The following is a 16204-nucleotide window of genomic DNA, read 5'->3' as shown; positions in this document are numbered from 1 at the left end:
GCTGTATTGTTTCTCTTGAAACATCAATAGGAGTTTTTTGGTTTTGCATTCTGTGTTTGAGAACTACCTTTGATAGTTGGCCTCGACAGCTTGGGTTTTAAGCCGCCCTATCTCCTTTGAATTGAGAGTGAGAGTTAATGGGAGGGTCCCCTTGATGGGTGGGGGGCAGGCAGCACGGAGGTGCCCAAAGGGAGCCTTGTGTGTGAAAAGGCCCTGGAGGATCCTCAAAGAAGTCAGTCGTCGTTTCTCCACAAAGCCCATTAGAACCTTCGAGGCTCTAGGGGCTAAGCCCCCTGATGAGGTTGTTCCCACACTGAGCTGGTGCCTTCTGAATAGCTTGGGCCTTTTTTGCCGAGATTAGTTCCCTTTGGGGTTAGCCTTTTAGGTCCTGGGCCTGTCATGTTACTCTTTATCTTTTCATTCTCTCTGTGGGTCTTAGTTAATGGAGTTTTTTGTGCTCACACACATACTTGGCAATCATCATGCGTGATGAACTTTGAGAGCTTTGGACTTTTATTACACTTGTTTATTTTTTTAAACCAACTCCTGCATTTGTGAGAACTGTGTCTGTGGGTTTGGCTTCAAAAACTGGATTCTTTTTCCAGCTACTCCTTTTCTTTACCTGATTTATCCCTTCACCTCCCACCATAGCCCACCCCACCCCACCCCATAGATATTTAGATGTTCAGCATGTCCTGTCGGCAGCATCTGTCCCATGCGGAGGGTGATTTTGTTTCTTAAAGTGCTGGAGATCGGGGTGACATGTAGGGCATTCAACAGAGTCAGGAAGTCTAGGACAGGGAGTTGGGGGGGGATGCCGTAGGTAAGGCGAGCCAGGTGGGAAACAAGGGGGCCAGCGTCAGGTGGGAGTGAGTCCTTCTGTGGGCACTCCTGCCCCTGTCATGCGGGGACCCCAGGAAGGGGTCTGGGACCTTTTCCCCTCTCCACCTGCCCAGCTCCTCACCTCTGGCCCAGAGCCGTGGAGCCGACAGAGCAGGTCAGGCCTTGAGACCCGGGGACCAGAGTCTGTTCTCCACGGGCCCCCCCGTCCTCCGCCTCAACAGACAGTAGAGAACGGTGTCGGGGCGGGGGGCTATGGGGTGGGGCAGGAGGCAGGCCTCGTGCCCTTAGTCCTGGGCCCTGCTGGTCCACAGCCCCAGGGGGCCCCCCAGACCCTGCGCTCACTCAGCCATGGGGTTGGTTCGCAGGGAAGATGGTGAGTTGGAAGAAGGCGAGCTGGAAGATGACGGGGCCGAGGAGACTCAGGACACCTCCGGGGGCCCCGAGAGGAGCCGGAAGGAGAAGGGGGAGAAGCACCACAGCGACTCGGACGAGGAGAAGTCTCACCGGAGGCTGAAGCGGAAGCGCAAGAAAGAGCGGGAGAAGGAGAAGAGGAGGTCCAAGAAGAGGAGGAAATCCAAGCATAAAGTAGGTCCCGGAGGGCGCTCCAGGCCTGCTGGCGCTGGGCCCAGGCCTAGTGCCCTGGGGCCCGAGCGCAGCTCGTCAGGCCAGAGGGCACTCTTAATCAGGCAGGTTTTCCTTTCCCCAAACTGTTTAAAGACCTCTTCTGAAGAGTGGTAGCTCATGCTCCACTGCCGCTAGATGCCCCTAGGTGAGGCCTTCCGCGCGCAGCCTGGCTGGCACATTGCAGCGGCCGGGCATGTGCCTCACCCGCCACGGGAGCCCTGACTCTGTCCTGTCCCTGCAGCGCCACGCTTCCTCCAGCGATGACTTCTCGGACTTCTCGGACGACTCGGACTTCAGCCCCAGCGAGAAGGGGCACCGCAAATACCGAGAGTACAGCCCCCCCTACGCGCCAGTGAGTGCCCGCTGCCCCGGGGCCCCCATGGGCGGGAGCTGGGGTCATGAAATCACCCACGTTTCCTGAGCACTGGCGGTGTGCTGGGCACTCTTGCGTGGCCCTGTACACGGATTTTAATTCTGCAGGATTAGGTGTTGGTTGTATCCCCCGCTTTCGAGGTGAGGACGCTGAGACTTAGAGCGCTTCAGCCAGGCTGAAGCTCCCAGGGCAGGAGCTGGGTTGAGCCCAGTTGGAAGCTGATGGTTGTGCTTCTCTAGGCCACCTCCGTGGTGGCCTTGGCAGGACTCATTGTTTCTGTTCCCTGTCCCTGAGAAAGATGTTGATTTGTCCCCGTCAGAGCTGACTTTAACACTCTTCTGAAATGACCTTTTGTAGAAGATGGGCAAGAGTGAAATGGTTATGGGAATAAATCACCTCAGATGTTGTGGCGTCCAAAGTTATATAGCACTGAGCTTAAGCATAAATTTAAATTATTTGTCCAGTTTGTGTATTGTTTTCCCCTGGAAAACCAGTAAGAAATGAATCAGCACAGATATTTAAGGTTTTTATTGAAAAAAAAATTTATTTAAGTTCTTAAAAGTATCTGGTGTTCAGCATCACCCATCATAGCAGATATTGTAGATGTTTGAACTGATGTTAATCTACTCACATAGGTACAGACTTTAAACCTGAGGGTTTCAGGGAATGCAGGGAACACCACAAGCTTTGATTGGGAACTAAGGCTTAAGGCTTTTAAGATCCACTTTTAGAGCCGTTTTCATTTTTAAAATTTTGCTGAATATAGTTGACTTACAGTGTGTTAATTTCAGCTGTACAGCAAAGTGACTCAGTTATACATGTGTATGTATTCTTTTCGTCTTCTTTTCCATTATGGTTTGTCACAGGATGTTGAATATAGTTTCCTGTGTTATACAGTAGGACCTTGTTCTTAGAGCGGTTTTAGGTTCAGAGAAAATTGAGAAGATAGGCCAGTCCCCTCCACACCCCACCCCACCCCATTCCCCTGTTTTTCATGTCTTGCATTAGTGTGGTCCATTTGTTGTAATTGTTTAGCCACTGTTGGTATATCCTGTTTTGTATTCATCGTATATTATCATATAAAGTAGTTGAATTTCCTTAAAGTCTCCCTCTGCAGGCCCCTCACACTCACCAGTCTTTTTACTGTTTCTGTAGTTTTGCCAGTTCCAGAAAGTCATGTAATTGGACTCGTTTGTAGCTTTTCCAGATTGACTTCTTTCACTTCACAGGATGCCATTATGTCTTTTCATTGTTGGATACTCCATTGGAGTTGGATAGTCCATCTGAATGTACTGCAGTTTGCTTACCTGTTTTAGCTACTTAAGGACATCTTGGTGGCCTCCATTTGTGCTATATGTGTATTTTTAAACTTCATCCAGTATCTGTTGGAACTAGCACAGTTGGAAAGCATCATTTTAAATGGTTTTCTAGCCTGGGCCCCAGAAGTCAAAGTGAAAGTCGCTCAGCTGTGTTTGACTCTTTGTGACTCCATGGACTGTAGCCTGCCAGGCTCCTCTGTGCATGGAATTCTCCAGGCGAGAATACTGGAATGGGTAGCCGTTCCCTTCTCCAGGGTATCTTGTCAACCCAGGGATCAAATCCAGGTCTCCTGCATTGCTGGTGGATTCCTTACCAACTGAGCTACCAGGGAAGCCACTAGGTTGCGTCCCAAGTAGTCATTAATTGAATTCCAAGGCCCCAGGAGATTTTTGACTAGAGAGCATCCCTCTTGCCTAGCAAGCCCCCTCCCCAAATGAGATTGTTCTAGATCCCTGGGAAATACACCCTTTGTTTCCCGCTCCGTTCTTCAGGGGTCATGGGGCCTCTGTTTCTTAGTTGTCTTTACAACTGTGGCTCTTTCTGAAGAACAGAGACACCTCGACCCACAGCCCAGCTCTCATTCCGGTGGGAGCCAGCACCCAAGCGAGGCTTGAGGCTAGCCTCTCATCCCAGGGCCAGCAGAGACACCCAGACAGACGTGCCAGTTTCGGGGGCAGCGGGGGTCTTGGTCCAAACCGGAGGCCCCGGGGCTCACTGTCCTCTCCCCGTCAGTCCCACCAGCAGTACCCTCCTTCTCACACAACGCCCCTGCCCAAGAAGTCCTACTCCAAGATGGACAGCAAAGGCTACGGCATGTACGACGACTACGAGAACGAACAGTACGGGGAGTACGAGGGCGACGAGGAGGAGGACCTGGGCAAGGACGACTACGACGACTTCACCAAAGAGCTGAACCAGTACCGGCGCGCCAAGGAGGGCAGCAGCCGGGGCCGAGGTGAGACCCGCCGCTTCCCCTGGCCTGCTGGGCTGCAGCCCGTGCCCGTGCAGCGTCGAGAGGAGCACTGTCGTTCAGGGCTGAGATGAGCATCGCGGGGGCTGGGCGGGGAGCTGCCCCGCGAGCCCCGGAGACCGGGGCTCCGCCACCGGAGTAGAGGGTCTGTGCTGAGGCTGTGGCTGGGAGGGGGCCAGGCCGGCATGAGGCAAGGAGAGTGCTCTTGTGGCTCAGGTGGCTTTTGGGGGGGGCCTCCCTCTCAGGGATCGAACCCAGGCCCGGCAGTGAAAGTGCTGAGTGCTAACCAACTACTGGACCTCTGGGGAGTCCTCTGAAGGGTTGTTCTGTAAATTCATTTCCTGGTCCGTTCTGAAGAGACAGACAACTTTTCGCACAGCTTGGGAGGGTCGCCGACAGCTGACGCCTCCTTGCCCAGCCGCCCGTCTTCCGTCACCTGACAAGGTGTGACTGCGGCCCACGGGACTGCCACGCCTCCGAACCTTGAACCTGTGGCAGTTAGGAGGATGGGGGCGGGCCGCGCACCACAGACCCAGCCTGACCTCTCAGAACCATCTGCCAGTCATATTTCCCAGCCCCAGAGGGCTTCCAGAATTTGCCAGCTCAGCGGTTCTTAGCACTGCTTGTTTGAGTGGCTGGTCATTCAGCAATCTTTCTTGCACTTCTTTATAGATAGGCCCCGTTCTTTGGGGAGACACTGGAGTGGCCTGTCCAACAGAAATACAATGCAAGCCACTGTCTAATTACATATTTTCTACTGGTCACATTAAAAACATAAAAGAAAACATATGAAATAATTTTAACAACACATTTTATGATGCTTATACATTCTAAATCTTATTTCAACATGTCATCAAAATAGATGTGATTTTTTTATAAATATATATTATCTCTCTCTTGCTCTCTTTTAACTAAGTCGTGAAATCTACTGTGCACTTTATACTCACAGCATTTTCTTTTTCTTTTTTTTATTTTTTCATTTAAAACTGCAAACATTTATTGAAAATCACTTCATGCAGGAGAGGGCAGTAGGTGTTCTGGCGTTACAGCATCTTGGTTTGGTCAGCTCCATATTGGGTGCTCGGTGGCCCCATGTGCCTGGTGCCCTCGTGTGGGAAAGTGCAGCAGTCAGGGTCGTGTGGGGAGCGTGCAGCAGCTGTGTCCATGGTGCTGAGCCAGCCCTGTCCAGAGGCCCAGGGACTGTGTGTCAGCCCAGAGCATCTGGGAAGGCTTCTTGGAGGAGGAGGAGGAAGTGATTGACCTCGGGCAAATGGGGGTTGACTTCTCCCTTGCTCACTGTCTGATCACCATGCAGGCAACCGGGGCCGAGGCAGGGGCTACCGAGGCCGAGGCAGCCGTGGAGGGTCTCGAGGCCGAGGCATGGGCAGGGGCAGCCGAGGCAGGGGCCGAGGCTCCGTGGGAGGAGACCACCCGGAGGATGAAGAGGACTTCTACGAGGAAGAGATGGACGTAAGGCTTTCTCCAGCTTGGGGGCGGGGGGAGTGTGCTGGTGGGCGCAGGCTCTGTTGGAGGTGTCTCTGAGACTACTGGGAGGAAGGCATCAAATGGCAGGTTTCTTTCTGTGTTTCAAAATGTTTCTTTGTTGTTTGAATAGAGAGAACCTTCCCATGGTTCAGAATTGAAAAGGTTCCAAGGGCTGAGCTGTCAGAACATCTTCAGCTGCTCCTCTCTCTCGGAGCCTCCGTTCCCTGTCCCTGAAGAAAGGGTTCCCAAGGGTTCTTTCGAAGCCTTTGTAGTCATCTGTTTACTCACCCCCTACACATACACAGGAGAGCTGCCACACTCATGTTCTGTCCCTGCCCGAGGCCTGGCCACGCTGCTTCTTGTTCCAGCTGCTGACCCCTGGGAGCTAGTGTGGACAGGGGGCTGGGAGTCCTAAGAGTACATACCTCAGGGAAAGGACTAGGACCCAGACACTGCCCAGGCTAGGGTGGGTGAAGAGGGGCACAGGTGTGAGTCCCGGGGCCGCTCATGGCCCTTCCCCAGTCTGGTGTTGTCCCAAGTGTACAAAAAGGCAGAAGGAGGTGGCGTGTATAGTTGAGGACATGGTTCATTGTTCCCCAAATGACACGTTTCTGCTTTCCTCCGCTCGGGGCTCTAGTATGGAGAGAGTGAGGAGCCGATGGGAGATGAGGACTATGACGATTATTCCAAGGAGCTGAACCAGTACCGCCGGTCCAAGGACAGCCGAGGGCGAGGTGGGCAGGGGCTCCGAGGGGCAAGGCAGCAGGGAGGGAAGGGGCTCCTCCTGGCAGCAGCAGGACTTGGGTCCTGGGCAGAGGCTGCAAATGAACGCTGTCTGTCTCCTCTGCAGGGTTAAGTCGAGGCCGCGGCCGGGGTTCCCGAGGTCGAGGGAAAGGGATGGGTCGGGGCCGTGGTCGAGGAGGCAGCCGAGGTGGGATGAACAAGGGCGGGATGAACGATGACGAAGACTTCTACGACGACGACATGGGTGTAAGTCGACCCTCTGTCCCCTTGTGATGCTCTTACTCAAGGCTCCTTTTGAAATTTATTTTTCTTTAAATGAGTTGTCTTCTGAGGCTGATCCCATCCCCCTGCTCCCATCAGCCGTTCCCTGGGGGGGGCCTCTTGGCACTAATCAGCTCTCCTGGATGATGCTCTGCGGGAGAGACCCTCTGTTTTTAAAGCCACATCTTTGTAGCACCTGCAGTCACCTGCTCTCTCAGTTCTCCAGGAAGGCACCGCCTCGGAGCAGATGCGTTCCTACGGGTGTGTGGCACGGGAGTCCTCAGCTCTGAGCAGCGGGGCTCTAACCCACCCACCTGGGCACTGGATGGAGCTGGCTGGTTGGTGCCCCTGTCAGCCCTGCCAGTCAGCCCCTCTCACCCTCAGAGCCCACTCCACCTGGCCTGCACGGGCCCCTCCCCGCCTTTCCTTTCAATTCTCCTTTCCATTCCCACTGTATTCCCAATAGGATGGTGGCGGGAGCTACCGGAGGAGTGACCACGACAAGCCCCATCAGCAGTCTGACAAGAAAGGCAAAGTCATCTGCAAATACTTCGTGGAAGGGCGGTGCACGTGGGTAAGGGCAGTCCCAGGACCAGAGTGCCTGGAGCCAGGACACATGGGCCTCTTGGTCTCCTTTCATTCTGGAGGCCACACTCTCTGGGGCTGTGTTTGGGTGGGCTTGGAGTGGTTGAGAGATGCGTGCGGGGCCTGGAAATGATTGAGGAGCCAGGACGAGATTGGTGACATATCTGGGTTATTTTGGTTGTGGGGTTTTTTGGCCAAAATTTTCACCCAATCCATGTAGCCTCAAATGTTCTGTTGGACCTGACGCTAATGCAAAGGTATAACATAGCCTGGTTGAGTTAGTAAGCTTTAATGTTGGAGAGGGAGTCATCAAGGCAGAAGAGGTGGGAGTGGGAAGGGATCAGGCCCGCCTCGACCTTCACAGCAGAGTGTTATGCCAGGAGATGGGCCAGTGGCCTTAGGGTCCAGAAGGAAACAAGTATAATTGAATGTTCCTTCAGCCAGCCAGCTTCTTATTCAAATTCAGTCAGTGGGCAGATATTGGCCAACATGTTCCCAGGGAGTACTGTACCTATGTATCTGTGTCAGGAAAAAACGTTACTGTGTTTCAAGCAAAGGTGTGTGTGTACGTGTGTGTATGTGTGTGTGAGAGTGAGTGCATAAAGTTTTCCTTGTTAAGAGTTGCAGTTCATACTATTTTTAGAAACTTGAAATACATAGAAAAAAAAATGAGTAGATATTAGGAAGAGAAAGAGGTAGCAGGTATTGAACAGTTTCTTTCTTCTGTTCACCTGGATGTTGTTTTGTTTGGATTGTACAGTTTGCACATAGCCGAAAGTTCAACTCCACTGGCTGAAACCCATAGACATTTATCTCTCAGAACAGAGTGTGGGAATTCCCGGGCCGTCCAGTCCTAACAGGACTCTGTGCTTCCCCTGCAGCAGGCACGGGTTCTATGCCTGGTTGGGGAACTGAGAGCCTGTGTGCCGTGTTATGTGACCAAAAAGTAAAAAGATCAAAGGGTCTGGAAGTGGGCACTACAGGGCAGGTACAGTGATGAGAGACTCATGGGAGACCCGGGTTCCTTCCTAGTTTTGATGCTGGCATCTTTAAGCATGTGGCTTTTGTCCTCATGGTTGCGTAGTGGTTGCTGTGCCTCCAGGCATCACACCTAAGGGCTGGGAGGATGAAAACTGTGCAGGAATTGTTGGGAAGAAAAATGTCTTGGCAGTATCATCTTCCCTGGGACTTTTATGTACATCTCATTGGGCAGAACTGCATAGGAAGCTGGGAAATAAGAATATTTTTAACTGAGCACAAACCAACTTGGGGTTCTGTTAGGAAGAAAGAAGAGTGAAACTGAATATTGGCTCTTATGCAGCAAACAGAAAGCTATAAGTGGGTAAGAGAGGGGAAGGCAGGAGGAGGAGTTAGAAGCAGTGAAAGGCAGCAGAATGGAGCGGGGTGGGGGTTGGGGGGTAACTAAGGACAAGGGGGAGGGAGGCAGGGGCAGGAGAAAGGGGCACAAGCTTTGGCAGAAGTTTCAAGCTGGTGGGAAACTGCATTTATCGTCTGAATAAATGCCAGGAGGTGTGTGGAGGGGACTGTTCATTTTTGTCATCGGTCCCTCTGTGCTTCCCCAGTGACACAGCAGTACTTCCTTGGCGAACAGCTTACCTTTCACTGGTTCTCTTCCAGGGAGACCACTGTAATTTTAGCCACGACATCGAGCTACCAAAGAAGCGAGAACTGTGCAAGTTTTACATCACTGGGTTTTGTGCCAGAGCCGAGAACTGCCCCTACATGCATGATATCCTTCGGTGCCCGCCTTCGAGCTCATGGAGGGTGTAGACCTTTTCTCCTTACTGGTGTTGACAGCTGGCCTTTACCACACTTCTGCTTTGTGTGCCGATGAGGTGCCAAGAGCCCTCTGCCCATCTCCATCTCTTTCAGCCCTCACCTTTGCCCTGCAACGGGTCTGCTCTTCCCATTCCGCAGCTGAGTAAACTGAGGTGCGCATGTTATGTGTTCCCCATACATATACAGTTGACCCTTGAGCGGCGTGGGTTTGAACTCTGCAGGTCCGCTCATACATGGATTGTTTTTGGTAGTAAATACCACAGTACTGCAGGATCTGCAGTTGGTTGGATCTTAAGACCCAAAAATTTGAGTATAATTTTTTTTTAAGTATAATTTATATATTATCCTCCATACCCTTGGTACAGATGGAAAACCGAGGGTGTGGAGGACAGATTATAAATTATACTCCTATATTTGACTGGGCAGAGGGTTGGCGCCCCAACCCCCATGTCATTCAAGGGTCAGGTATATTCTCGAGACCATGCCATTGCCTACTGTCTTTCTGAGACTTTTCCAAATGGCTGTGTAACCGTGGGCAGATCATTGAAGTTTCACCCTCTTCCCATTGAGTGAGGATCTGAGGACAGGGCCGCAAGACCTGCGTGGTGGAGCGGGCTGCACTCCAGACAGGCATCTCATCTTGGCTCAGCTGCCAACCTGCTGTGCACTGCTGAACCAGTCACTGCATCTCTCTGGGCTTCAGTTTCCTCCTCTCTGAAACAGAGGGACTTGGTTTCTGTCCTGGGGTGGGTTTCATGAGGTGAGGCATTCGCCTTAACTTGCTGTGAACGTGATTTCCCGTGTAAGCTGTACCACACGACTGGGAACTGTATCAACGGTGACGACTGCATGTTTTCCCACGACCCTCTAACCGAGGAGACCCGAGAGCTCTTGGACAAGGTAATGCCCGGGCTGACAGGGACTGGGACGGCCAGGGGCTTGGCCTCTATGCAGGACCAGGATGCCAGCTGCGTTGACCTGGAGCTGGGACGTGTTCAGGAGGGAGTGGGGACGATATGCTCTGCAGGGAGGATGGGGGCGGTCACGTGTGTGTCTTCTCTCTGCCCAGGGCGGTGTTCACTAGGGAGTGGCTCCCTGAAAGGAATGTAGCCTGGTGTGTCTCCGAACACACCTTGTGATTTCCTAGCTGGCCTTCTAAGAGCCCAGGGAGCACGGAGAGGAAGTGAGGCTTCAGATGGCTTCTGTTTTGATGGAAAAGTCAAATGTTTTTTCCCAAGTCTTTTATGTAGTAGAAAAAGTATGGGGCACTGGGAGCTCTGAGGATGGGGGACCCCCTCCAGTGAGGTATCGGGGCTTCCTTACCAGCCAGAGGACGTCTGAAACGCATCCTCCTGTCCTTTGTTTTCCTGGGGAGTCAAACTGAGGACTTTGGGGTCCCAGTTCCTGTGCTTGGATTCCTGACACCTGTCATAGGGTGATGGGCTTCCCTCGTGGCTCAGCTGGTAAAGAATCCACCTGCAATGCGGGAGACCTGGATTTGATCCCTGGGTTGGGAAGATCCCCTGGAGAAGGAAACAGCTACCCACTCCAGTATTCTGGCCTGGAGAATCCCATGGACTGTAGGTCGCAAAGAGTAGAAGCGACTTTCACGTCACTTCACTTCGTCATAGGGTGAATGGGTGTGAGTAGGGTGATTGGGTGTGAGAGAATGTGTTCTCCCAGGTGAAGGCGTTCCTGCCTTCTGGTTCCCAGAAGCTTTGAGGTGACGGGCTATTTTTTGATAATGGGAAGAATCAGTGCCTTAGCCAGCTTCCAAGAGTCCACCCATTGGTGCCTTGACTGTTTTGATGGGGCCCGGGGCTGCCTGAGGGGGTGAGCGGAAGCCCTGCACAGGCAGAGCAGGGGCACTTCCACGCCTCACTGGGGGAGCGTCAGGGAGGATGTCCTCATCTCTGGGACACCTTGTGGCCTGTGAGCCTAGGAATAGGGTTTTGTAACTGGTAGCTGTCTAGAATCTGTGAGTCATTCTCGGGGTGAGGAGTGCTAAAAGTAATGCTGCCTTCGTTTCTCATTTGAAGAACTGAGTCATCTCTGACTGAGGGCTGCCCCCTCCTGGAGGTTCAGAGTTTGCACTCTAGACCAATGCTGTCCGAGAAGAACACAGCAGAGCTACATACAAATTTTTCTAGTAGCCATGTTAGAAAAAAGTAAAAAGTAACAGATGATATTAATGTTACCAATGTATTTTATTTAATCCAGTATATTCATGTCCAGAGTACCATTTCAGCAAGTAATAAACAGATGAAAAAAAATCGTGATAGTTTGTATGTTTTTTTAAATATATATACTAAGTCTAAGGAATCTGGTGCTTATTTTCTACTTAAAGCCCCATTTCAAGCACCTGGTAGCCACACGTGACCAGTGACCACCATATTGGACAGCACGGTTCGAGACACCCTAATGAAAACCCAAAGCAAATCAGAGTGGCACATTTCCATTTCTGGCCATAAACATTCTGAGAGCATCAGTATCATGCCCTATCTCAAGTCAAGTCTCAGTAGGTTCAAAGTGAGTGTTGACAGCACAACTGGAGAGTAATCGCCACTCACCACAACTAGAGAAAGCCCTATGCAGCAATGACAACCCAGTGCAACCAAAATGAATACATTTTTTTTTTTAAAATGAGTGTTGAACCTGGAAAAACCATTCCAGAATCGAATTTGGGTGGTCAGAAAGTAAAACTTCAACCTTTACGACGGGCCCAGAGTAATAACCCTGATAAAGGTGGGAAGTCAGCCGTCTCCTCCTCTCCTGGACAGAGTTGCAGCCCAACCCCCAGGGATGGGACCTGAGGCTCCTGGGCCACCCTTGGGGCCAGACTGTGGTGCCACTGAGGATGGGGCCTTCGCCACCGTTTCCTCTGTGCTCTCTCCCCCTCCCTTTTCTGCAGCCTTGTTTTCTTACGTCTCAGTGACATTTCTGTCTGTCCAGATACAGCAGTGTCCAGCTGTCCATTCCAGGTTGAGACATGCCTGCCTTTGGGGCTGTTGGTGATGGTTCTGAGAGAGCGAGTGGCAAGAATCCTTCCACCCGAGCCCCTGATGAGAGTTATTCTGCCCCGTTTGTTTTATCAGTTGCTCTGCTTGGTTCCTTGAGCCGCTTGAAAGTAAGTGGCTCACACGACGGTTCTTCACCATTAAATCTTTCAGTTATTGATTTATACGTACACTTTCATAGTCAGGTTCGTCAAGGTATAGTTTGTATCCAGTTTAAAAAAAAAACAACCCTTTTCTTAGAGTTTTGACAGATAGAGAGAGTCATGTAACCACCTCACAATCTAGCTAGAGAAAAGTCACTTTCACCCTCAAGACTCACCCGTTTGTAGTCAGCACCTCTCCTATCTCCAGTCCCTGGTAACCGCTAATCCATTTTCTGTCCCTGTAGTTTTGGCTTTCCATGGAAGTCATGAATAGATTTATATGGGATGTAGCTTCTAAATGTGTGTGTGGTTTTGAATCTGGCTTCTCATCCACGTTGTTGCAAGTATTGGTCGTTCATCACTATTGTTCATCACTATTAGTTCCTGAGTACTACCCCACTCTATGGATGATGTGAGACACTGTTTATCTAGTCACCAGTTGAACCTTTGATTTGTTTCTAGTTTGGGACAGAAGCTTAGAATTTTTAACAGGCAGACACGAGCTTATTTCTTTGGCCTGATGGCAGCTTGCCCCACACGTCTGTATGTGTTTGCCAGTGTGGCAGTCCTTTTCCACTGACAGCACGCCTCTGAACTTTGGGAACCCGAGGATCATTCAGAATCAGTTCTGGGGGTGGGGGTGTCCAGGCAGGGCCTGGTGGTCTGGTGTGAGGGCCTCTTTGCTGCACAGAGGCCCAGGAGTCTGCAGGACTAGATGTACCAACGGACAGCCTGGATGGTTTGGGTTCAGGGTTTCACGGGGAGGGACAGCATCTCTTATGTATCAGTGTCCGGGGCTCTGATGTGGTTCAGCGCCGGCCCTCAGGCCGCACTTGGGACCCAGGGCGGGTGGTGGGGACAGGGGTAAGCGCAAGGGGCTGGCTGTGTCCCCAGGTGGAGTCCAGCAGGGTGTTGTAGGGTTTGCATGAGCGGTGAGGGGGGGAAGTCCTGTAGCGGGAGCTACGGCGAGGTAAGACTCCCCCCACCTCTATGCACGGGGTGGGCATAGAAACCCCAACTGCAGAGCGCAGTGGGGAAGCTAAAGGCACGGGGCCCCGGGAGGTGAGCATGGGAAAGGGGGCCCACTTCCCTGGGGATCAGCAGTACCTTCGAGAGGCTGTCTTGGGGGCCAACACTGTGGTTCATTTGGTTGTTGAGTCCACGGTGTGGCCCTGTGTGCTGAGTACCATGCTCCAGGCTGGGGGCAGCAGTGTAAAGATCTCCATGGCCTCGGTCCCCCCAGCAGAGTGTTCCTGCTGAGTGCTGGTGTTCTGTGCTGAGTGGTGAGGAGACATGCGGACCTAGTCTTGGGGGCGAGGGGAGTGTGGCACATTCAGTGGCTGGCGGTGGTACCCCTCCCCGGGTGGGGAGGAAGTGCTCATCAGGTTTGTACCTGTTTAATGAAGCATAACTTTGTTAGGTTTTGCCCACACCTGAGGGCACTGAGTTGCCCCTATGAGGATCTAGCGGTACAGGGGCCGGTGGCTCTGTAACCACAGGCGGCCCTGCCTGCGTGGGGAAGGGGCTGGGGCAGGGTCCTCTGCAGAGATGCTGGGGCCCAGGGTGGAGGCCCCATTGCATATTGGCCTTCCAAGAGACGCAGGCAGGTCCGCAGTGTCAGCTTCTGCACAGGATCCTGATCCGTGGGATGTTCCACTTGAATCCAGACTTTGAAACTGACCCTCTCCTCTGCCCTGTAATAGGCCTTAGGTGGAGCCTGGGGGTCTTGCCCTTGTGGAATTGGTAGTCATCAGGCCAGGAATAAAGAGATATAACTAAATGTAAAATCTTAACAAAGCTTGGGTAGTGCTTTGGAGGGAGCTGATGGTGTTCCCATAGTGAATACAGGAGACCAGGCCTGTCACACTGAACCGACCTTTTAATAACAGACCCCAGCAACTGGGGGGCATGGAGCCATACATGGAGGGAAAAATGAATGCCCAGACAGAGGCCTGGTCCAGTGAGGGCCCCGTGTTGGGGGGAAAGTGCTTAGCTGTCCGCGGGACTGAAACACAGGGTTGAGTGCTTATGCTGGAGGAGTCCACGCACCGCGAAGCCCTCTGCAGACACCAGCCCTGCTATCAGGCCCTGCGGGTCCTCATAAGTGCTGGCGGTTTGATTGCAAGTGCCATGAGGCGCTTAAAATCCAAAGAGAACCATGAGCTATTAGCTGTGAAATAGATGACACAGCTGCACCGTGGGTGAACCTGGAAAACGTCATGATGCTCAGTAGAAGCAGCCAGCCACAAAAGACCACACATTATAGGCCTTCGTCTATAGGAAATGTCCAGAACAGGCAAATCCATAGACAAGACAGGTGGGTGGTTGCCAGGGGCTGGGGGAGGGGAAGTGAGGCATGGCCGCTTCATGGGCGCGTTGACTTCATGGGGGAGTGGCCTCTTGATGGGCGTGGCGTCTTCTGAGTGGGGAGTGGCCGCTTGATAGCATGGCGTCTTCTGGGGTGTGGCCTCTTGATGGGCGTGGCATCTTGTGGGGCGTGGCCTCGGTGGGCGTGGCGTCTTCCGGGGGAGTGGCCGCTTGGTGGGCGTGGGGAGTGGTCGCCTGGTGGGCGTGGCGTTTTCTCTGAGGTGACAAAACTAGATAATTGGCGATTGTACCAGTTGAGAATGTACTTGATGTCTTTGAATTGTCTACCTGGAAATGGTGAAATAGTGCATGGTATGTTGCATATATTTTGCGGCAGATTAAGAATGGCTGCCCTGTCAGCTGGTCACTGGGAGTGGATGCAGAGGTGGTACGGGGGCGATGCTGTCTGTTCCCGAGAGGTGTTGTGGTCGGTGGCCTTAAACTGTAAGGGTCTCTGGGGACTGAAGCACTTTGCTTCGTGAATTCAGGTCTCGGCCCTGGAGGGGTGCATTACCACCTGCCCCTCCCCGTCGTGACTCTGACGGCTTTGTCCTTCTGGCCCGCAGATGCTGGCGGACGATGCGGAGGCGGGCGCCGAGGATGAGAAGGAGGTGGAGGAGCTGAAGAAACAGGGCATCAACCCCCTGCCCAAGCCACCCCCCGGCGTGGGCCTCCTGCCCACCCCGCCCCGCCCGCCCGGCCCACCGGCCCCGACGTCTCCGAATGGCCGGCCCATGCAGGGCGGCCCCCCGCCCCCACCCCCACCCCCGCCTCCGCCCCCCGGACCCCCTCAGATGCCCCTGCCAGCGCACGAGCCGCTGTCCCCGCAGCAGCTGCAGCAGCAGCAGGACATGTACAATAAGAAAATCCCCTCCTTGTTCGAGATTGTGGTGCGGCCCACGGGGCAGCTGGCTGAGAAGCTGGGTGTGAGGTGAGTGCCCAGCTGGCCATCATGTGGCATCTCTGGAGCCTTGAGAGCCTGGTTGGAGCCCTCCTCAGGCTGTAGCTCCCTCCTTCTTTTGCAGCCCCTCTTACAGGCACCATTGTTTCTTCCAGGTTCCCTGGACCCGGAGGACCCCCTGGGCCAATGGGCCCTGGGCCCAACATGGGACCCCCAGGGCCGATGGGGGGCCCAATGCATCCTGACATGCACCCTGATATGCACCCGGATATGCACCCGGACATGCACCCCGACATGCACCCCGATATGCCGATGGGCCCCGGCATGAACCCTGGCCCGCCCATGGGCCCTGGCGGCCCTCCCATGATGCCCTACGGTCCCGGAGACTCCCCACATTCTGGAATGATGCCCCCCATCCCGCCAGCCCAGAACTTCTATGAAAACTTCTACCAGCAGCAGGAGGGCATGGAGATGGAGCCGGGACTCATTGGGGACGCAGGTATGCGGGGCTCAGGGTGGGGGCCGGCTGTCAAGAAGATTGGGGACTCTGAGTCTTTGAAAACTTAAATCCAACTCCATCTCTGTTCCATGAGTGGCTGAACATTTTCAGTGATGTAGAATTCACCAGCCTGTTGAGTCTGGGCGGGATGTTATCATCATTATAACTTACTTAGTTTCTTGTAAGTTTTCTGGGTGTGTGTGGACTGGGAGTGTGGGAAGCTAGGGGGTGGATGCCGAACGGTGTGAACTTCATGGCTGAGGTGCCCTCTG

General features: G+C 53.1%; 1 protein-coding gene across 4 annotated transcripts in view; it reads left to right on the top strand.

The window, feature by feature from the left end:
- Positions 1-16204, top strand: part of ZC3H4 (zinc finger CCCH-type containing 4) — a 38659-nt gene that overhangs the window by 14735 nt on the left and 7720 nt on the right. For all 4 annotated transcript variants that reach the window (XM_061139685.1, XM_061139687.1, XM_061139686.1 and 1 more), the window contains 11 exons: positions 1209-1428; positions 1709-1819; positions 3893-4115; positions 5446-5600; positions 6253-6349; positions 6466-6605; positions 7087-7194; positions 8844-8955; positions 9796-9905; positions 15099-15463; positions 15589-15932. In XM_061139685.1, coding sequence (XP_060995668.1) covers positions 1209-1428; positions 1709-1819; positions 3893-4115; positions 5446-5600; positions 6253-6349; positions 6466-6605; positions 7087-7194; positions 8844-8955; positions 9796-9905; positions 15099-15463; positions 15589-15932 — 1985 coding nt within the window. The remainder of the gene's footprint in view (positions 1-1208; positions 1429-1708; positions 1820-3892; positions 4116-5445; positions 5601-6252; positions 6350-6465; positions 6606-7086; positions 7195-8843; positions 8956-9795; positions 9906-15098; positions 15464-15588; positions 15933-16204) is intronic.

This window comes from Dama dama, chromosome 4 (assembly GCF_033118175.1).
Source record: "Dama dama isolate Ldn47 chromosome 4, ASM3311817v1, whole genome shotgun sequence".
In the NCBI taxonomy this organism is placed as follows: Eukaryota; Metazoa; Chordata; class Mammalia; order Artiodactyla; family Cervidae; genus Dama; species Dama dama.
The sequence above is the reverse complement of the archived record's forward strand: the minus strand, read 5'-3'. Positions and strand labels throughout refer to the sequence as shown.